Here is a 7,715-nt window from a genome sequence, read left to right as displayed (position 1 = left end):
CTGTGTTTCGTTTTGGGACCAACTTAGCAGTATTTTTTTCATAAATCACTGGAATATTAGAGGAAATATATGATTTAAAAGAAGCGTTGTTATGCTGAAAAATTGTTTTTATCAAATGAAAAAACTTCCTTTTTAAAAAATCTAGCAAAGTGCCTTTCATGCAGCCTGCTTTGTAGCGCTGTTATTTTGTTATTCTTAACAAAAAACTTTTTAAACAGAGGAGTTGTTAAGTTTTATTTTTTTTAATTCCTATTTGTTAATAAATATTTTATTATTTATAGGTCATTGTCTTTGTTTCTCTGCATCCATATAATAGAGCCAGGTCACATTTCTTCCTTCAAAAGAAATTTGTAGGGCACATTTATTTATATGATGATTCCAGTTCAAGGATAGGCTCTGGTAGAATTATACAACACCTAAGCAATTATGTGACGCAAGCTATGTGCCTCGATTTGATGCTCGGTGATGCAAAATTACTCATAGTAACAACTTATCTCTTAGTCCATCACATGTATAAAACCCATTGAGTTTATGCTGCCATAGAACCTGTCAGAGACATTTAAAGCAGTTCAGTATAAAAATAAAAACTGGGTAAATAGCCTGTGCAAAATAAAAAATGTATCTAATATAGTTAGTCAAAAAATGTAATGTATAAAGGCTGGAGTGACTGGATGTCTAACATAATAGCCAGAACAGAATATAAGCATCATAGTGAAATAAGAAGCTTTCTAAATACAATCAATTAAATATTCTGCATTGTTTCTGAATTAATCAAGTTTATCTTCGCTATCCCTCTCTCAGCATCTGTTTCTCTTCATTCTGTCTCCATACAGCAGTTGGGTGTCAGATATTCCTTGACAGTTAGATCCAATATATCTTGCAGGTGAAGCTTCCTTTTGCCTAGAACATGCATTAGAGCTCACTCAAATAACTGATTCCAGTACAAACAAAATCTAACAAAATAACTGCCTTTCGCGCAAATTCTTCATGTAGATAGACATGATGTCTGGGGATTTGAATAGCGTGAGCTTTAATACATCTTCTAGGCAAAAGGAGCCCCCCTATAAGATATATTGGATCTAACTGTCAATGAATATCTGACACCCAACTGCTGCATGAAGACATGAAGAGAAACAGAAGTTGAGAGAGGGAGAGTGAAAATAAACTTGATTATTTCAGAAACGACGCAGAATTTTTAATTGATTGTATTTAAAAATTCAGTATGATGAAGCTTATATTAAAGTTTCCCCTTTTAAAGGGGCCACATGGGACATAATGGTTCTGTGAGTTTGTAATTGATCCTCAGCATTCAGCTCAGATTCAAAAGCAACAGTTATGACCCGTGTCACTGATTGGTAACTGCCTGGTAACCAATCAGTGGAAACCAAGAGACCTGCAAAGCAGGAAGTAGTGTTCTGGCTATTATGTCAGACATCCAGTCACTCCAGCCTTTATATATTACATTTTTGCCTAACTATTTATATTAGAAACATTTTTTATTTTGCACAGCCTATCTATTTACCCAGTTTTTGTTTTTACACTGAACTGTTCCTTTAAGTAGATTGCATTTTGGGCAAAGAGATCACAATTTTGACATTAGACATATGTCACACAAGGTAACAGGTTGTTTTTGCCCAGAAAACACTGTCCTGTGATTTTTTTTTTCCTGTGACAGAAATAAACTGACAGAGAAGTCACTGGGGCTCATTTATTAATGCAGCGCAGCGCTAAAAAGAGCGCAGTGGCCTGACATTTGCCCAGCGCATGCGAGTATTTAATAATGTAGCGCACGATACCTTAACAGTGCGATTTGTGCGCTAATGTAGACACAGACAGGTGCGACGTGTGAAACTGCGTATCAGCTGTCGCAGTGCTTATAATAAATTGTGCGCACAGGAAGATACCGCAAAGGTAAGGATTAGTTGTGCTCATGTATGAATGCGCTGCTTTAATTAGTTGCGTCACATATTGCGCATATTGCGTTCACTTAGACGCATCTGCATTTGTTTCTGTGCTAATATTTGTCTGGTTGCAAAGGTGTTTAGCCTACCTGATACCCTTAAAGGAACCTTGGTCAATATAAAAATGTTGGGTGGAAGGCGTGGTTAATATGCACTTTAAAGGGGTTGTTCATCTTTGAGTAAACTTTGAGTTAACAAACATCCCCACCAACAGCAGCACCATTGTATTTGCCAGAACCCAGTTTAGCAGTATGGCTCTGCACACATATATAAAATTCTCTTTTAAGCAACATGAAACGCAAAAATGTGAATATACTAGCGCAGCTGGGCAGGAATGCGCATTTTGAAGAGCGTTACTATTACGCCACGAAGAGGCAGTCGTAAAAATTGTGGTGCTGTTGCCCGGGTGCAGTTTTGCACATATACAGACGCAAATCTGCGACGGCCGCAGTGCAAGCGCATTGTAGCCACGCCCCTAACAACCACGGCATCGTTTGCGACATAAATGCCCAATCTTTTGCGCAATGCGCATAAACAAAACCATTGCAAAAGCTCTCTGTTATGCGCAATATCACGCAAATATATTAGCGATCACGCTCGTGATGGCGCAGACAATCTTTTGCGTCCACTTATGCGCTGCGCTGCTTTAATAAATGAGCCCCACTGTGTGAGACTAAAGCAGGTCCAGCAGGCAATTACAGTACACAGGGATCCAAACAGCCTCTCAGAATCTACAGATTGTCAGGGCCTGGACATAAGCCTAAGCAGTGGCATGTCAAACCCGAAATAAAAAGTTGACCGAGCGATAAATAAATATTGTGTATGTCATACACTGTTTTCCTCTTTTTGTAATATTTATCCATTTTGTTCTTGTTCAGCCAAGAGGTTCCTTGCATATGAGAGTGTAGTTTGTGTCTGGTCACATGTCTGTGTGAATGGAGTGGAATGGGTGTGATTGGTAGGAGTAGCAGTGTGAAAACATGTCGCTTAGGAGGAGGGCACTGCCACAGCAAGTAGTTTTAGCAGGAGCTGATCCACTCTCCTTTAGTGTGTATATAAGTGGTGTGATGTCAAGCACGGAGAAAATATAGTGTACTTGTGTGCTGTATCTTTATTTGTGACTGAAAAACCTGTTTCTTCATCAATAAAACAGGCTCTGTATCATTAAACCAGCTGAAATGAAGGAATTGGATAGGAAGACCGTACATACAATTTTCCTTAGTACTGGGAGAAACTACACACTCAATTTATTTTGGCATAAAGTTCCACATAGATAATGATTATTCGCTCCTGCATGAGCCTGCCTGCAGCTGTGGGTATGACTGGTGCCTTAGAAGGTTCCAGTAACTGTTCCACACATGGCTACAGGAATTCTCCAAAACCTAAATCTAATAAACATTACAGTGTACATTCAACACATTCACTTTTTATTCAGAAGTTATTGGTAGGGATGCACCGAATGCTCTATTTTTGCATATGCAAATGAGGATTCAGATTAATCCTGCTGAAAAAGGCCGAATCCTGGATTTGGTGCATCCCTAGTTATTGGTATATGTAATTAGAACTAATTATCTTACCTCATTTAGGTAAGGTTGGCAGGAAAGCTAATTTTGACATAGGTTTAGAGCATTTTGATTATATGCCCTGAAACTGTAGGCTTGGGAGCAACAGAAAAAGTGCATGAAAAGCGTGTAAGTATCAATAAAAAGGTATATTTAGGTGTTTACTATGGGGAGCACAATTTCCTGCAGGCAGCGGCACCCGTGTGCCATTAAGGCACACGGGTGAAGCCTGAAGGAAAGAGACACCTATTTTTCCTATTAGTGATATCATTTAAAATTGTCAATTTTAGAAATGTATAAAAATAAAAACTAGATAAATAGATAGGCTGTGCAAAATAAAAAATGTTTCTAAAATAGTTAGGCAAAAATGTAATGTATAAAGTGTGGAGTGACTGGATGTGTAACATAATAGCCAGAACACTGCTTTGCAGCTCTCTTGGTTTATGCTGATTGGTTACCCTGGTGACCAAGCAGTAACCAATCAGTGACTTGAGGGAGGGGGCGACATGGGTCATAACTGTTGCTTTTGAATCTGAGCTGAATGCTGAGGGTCAATTGCAAACTCACTGAACAGTTATGTCCCACAATTAAGGCCCCCCTTCAAGTCTCTGACTAACTCAGAGTTAGCAGGCAACCATAACCCTAAGGGTAGAACTCCACGAGTGTATATGGTGCAATCCAATATGCTGCGACAAAAATAAGGTAAGTAATAGAATTGTTGCAGCGTCGATCCGACACGACTGTCGGATGCAGAAGCAGCGCACTGTGTCTGCATCTGACAGTCGTGTGGCGCTGGATCGACGCTGCAACACCATGCGACAATTCTATTACTTACCTAATTTTTGACGCAGCAAGTCGGATTGCGCCGAAAACACTTGTGGAGTCCTACTCTAAGAGAGCTGAAAAGCAGGAAGTAGTGTTCTGGCTATTATGTTAGATATCCAGTCACTTCAGCCTTTATTATACATTACATTTTTGACTAACTATATTAGAAACATTTTTTATTTTGCACAGCCTATCTACTGCAATAAGAGCATGTTCTGCTTTGGAGGATAATAACTGTTATATTATGTTGTATAGGTGGAAGTTATTCGTTGCGAGGGCCATCACAATAACATTGCCTGAAGAGACTTTTCCCAACACTTGCCGTTGCTGAGAAAAGAAACATGTTATAATCTATTTTTATATTTATTTACTCTATTTTTATAAAAGATGTTGGCTTGGGTAAGGTTCTGAAATATGTATCATGTGAGATGTCATAGCAGGGTTTCTATTTTCTGTCTCCTCCATTGTCCTTTCTGTAGGAAACCTCACTCTAAACCAGGGATCCCCAACCTTTTGAACCCGTGAGCAACATTCAGAGGTAAAAGGAGTTGGGGAGCAACACTAGCATGAAAAATGTTCTTGGGGTGCCAAATAAGTGCTGTGATTGGCCATTTCGTAGATCCTATGTGGATTGTCAACATACATTGAGGCTCTGTTTGGTATTGTACCTGTTTTTTTTTTACAACCAAAACCTGCCTCCAAGCCAGGAATTCAAAAATAAACACCTGCTTTGAGGCCACTGAGAGCAACATCCAAGGGGTTGGAGAGCAACATGTTGCTCACTGGTTGGGGATCACTGCTCTAAACCAAGAAAGAGAAACTTTTATGGAGAATGGCCATACTCTTAGGGTGGTGGCACATGTGGATACTTGGTGAGATTAGTTGCCCAGCCGAAATGCCTTCCCACCGGCTAGAATGTGAATCGCTGGCGGGATGGCACTCGGATTGCTTCATTTTTCCAAAGTTGCCTCATAAGGCACAAGAAAACCATATATTTATCATGACAAATTTAGTGATGTTACTTCATTCAACACTGAAACATGTATTACAAGAAATAATCGACCCCCTTTATCAGGGACAGCGAATTTGCCCAGAATTAGAATTCAGTTAATATTTACTTACCTCTTCCTCAGGAGCTCCTGAAATGTTGTATTGATTCCATTGTTACAAATTAACATTTTATTGCCATAGAGTGGGTGTTGGGTGAACTATTTTATTTGAGTGGTGCAGCCATGCATATATATATATATATATATATATATATATATATATATATATATATATATATATATATATATATATATATATATATATATATATATATATATATATATATATATATATATATATATATATATATATAGTGGATAATGTACCCCCTACTGTAATTTATAAAGATATTATACGTCACAGAGGAGTTATGTGACCACATAACTCCAAGGTGACTTCTGATATCTTTATAAATTTCTAGTAGGGGGTACATTATGCATTATAATCTACATTTTGTGGGGGGGGGTCGGCGTTAAATTTGGGCATGCCGGCATTGGTTTTGGGCACTCAGCGTCAAATTCGGCGGCCCTAGGGGCCCCTGTTCTAAACTGCGCATTCTGACGTCAGAACCGTTTATAAGGATATTGACCTAGTTCATTTTACTCAGCTCTTGCAGTTTTGCAGCCTGTATGATGTTGTACAAATCTGAATCCAAGTTACAGTACACGCAATGTAGAGGAACAGAATGAGAATTTTAAATTTTTTAATGTACTTCTCTGTTAATGGGTATTTTAAACGGGGAAGTCCTTATTTTCTCATGCCTTAATATTGCATATGTATATAGTATTTATTTAATCTTTGCAACGATGATACAATGCACATTACATAGGTTTGTTTTTATTATTTGATAAAAAGGTCATAATGTATAAAGATGTATATTATATGGTGTTGAACTACTGAAGCAAATTCTTTAAAGAAACAAGACTAAATGTTGTGAGACAACACTGATGTTTTTGGCTTGACAACTTGTCCCCTGTCACCCAACAACCTATGTTCCCCATGCTCCTAGGGTGGGCACATATTTCAGTGTGGAAAGTAATATATCTGTGCAGTGTATCTTTCATCAACCCTAGGGCCTACACCTTCTATGTACAGCGCCATAGCTTGATTTTAATGGAGAAAAGCTCCTCCTTGGCATCATAAGACCTGGGAAAGCAGAAGGCAGATTGGCCAAACTAACGTTAGCGAAAATTCGCCAGCGTGACGTCATTTCAGCACTTTGCCGATTTACTAACGGTTGCTGTCGTAAAGTCGCTAGCAAAGGAGACCGACTGTAGGGGGGAGGCTGTAACACTTCTTGTCTCACAGTGGCATTAATGACTGACTTTAGAAAAGCTTCACCTTATAGTGACCTAAAGTACATGGTGCTGCCTTAAAATGTCTATTTCTGTATATTACATTTGTATCTGCAAAATCATTTTAAAGAGACAACTGTTTGGGCAGTTAATATAATATGTACTGCATTCAGTTCTTTGCCTAGGGTACAATTATATAACCATTATTCCTCAAAATGTTTATTTTTAATAAATATAACATGTGACATGCCTCTAAGTACTGTTCAGTGAAGGAATTTATTTTCATTCTTTCTATCCCATCTATCAATTTGTTTCCTCTGCAACGTAATTTGGGGTGTAAGCTACTCTAATATAGATATTTCTTTTCAAATATACTGTATTTTAAAATATGCATTCACTGTTCCACACTCTCCTATTTCTAGCAAACACTATTGAGTCAAAAGTGATTTCAGTGCAGTCGAAGAGCAGACTTGATATACAGACTGTGAACATGTGAGGAGCAAGAAATCTGCTTGGGCTTCACTAGAATGAGAATTGAACCCCTGAGGTGAGGCTGTATGGACAGTGTCAGAAATAAGTTATTATTCAAGTAAAGACAACACGCCTTGCCTGGCGTAAAGACAGACCTCAATCTGGAATTATAACCCATACTAGTGTCAAAAAGAAATGAAAAAAACAAAGCTGTTATGGACTGGAAAATGGTTTAAACCAGAATAGGTACATGCAATGAATAAAAGTGCAATGAAATGAAAGTACAAATTTATATTATTTTTGCCAAAGTGCATAACCTTGCATTTATCAACATTGAACCTCATTTTCCAGTTTGCTGCCCAGTTTTCCAGTTTAGACAGATCACTTTGCAAAGTGGCAGCATCCTGCATGGAACCTATAGTTTTGCACAATTTAGTATCATCTGCAAAAATAGAAACAGTACTTTCAATGCCCACCTCCAGGTCATTAATAAACAAGTTGAAAAGCAAGGGACCTAGTACAGAGCCCTGCGGTACTCCACTAACAACACT

At 38.2% G+C, this 7,715-nt stretch overlaps 1 protein-coding gene across 2 annotated transcripts in view; it reads left to right on the top strand.

Annotated features, from left to right (window-relative positions):
• Nucleotides 1-7,424, top strand: part of chpt1.S (choline phosphotransferase 1 S homeolog) — a 29,882-nt gene extending 22,458 nt beyond the window's left edge. The window contains exon 9 of one of the 2 annotated variants that reach the window (XM_041588666.1): nt 7,116-7,424. In XM_041588666.1, the coding sequence (XP_041444600.1) occupies nt 7,116-7,139 (24 nt within the window). In that variant the 3' untranslated portion in view covers nt 7,140-7,424. Of the gene's footprint in view, nt 1-4,603; nt 4,909-7,115 lie in introns of those variants that run through there. The other variant, XM_018256067.2, reaches the window with a different exon arrangement.
• Nucleotides 7,425-7,715: the final 291 nt, after the last annotated feature.

Source organism: Xenopus laevis, chromosome 3S (genome assembly GCF_017654675.1).
Source record: "Xenopus laevis strain J_2021 chromosome 3S, Xenopus_laevis_v10.1, whole genome shotgun sequence".
Lineage (NCBI taxonomy): Eukaryota > Metazoa > Chordata > Amphibia > Anura > Pipidae > Xenopus > Xenopus laevis.
Note: the sequence above shows the minus strand (reverse complement) of the source record. Positions and strands in the feature narration are given on the sequence as shown.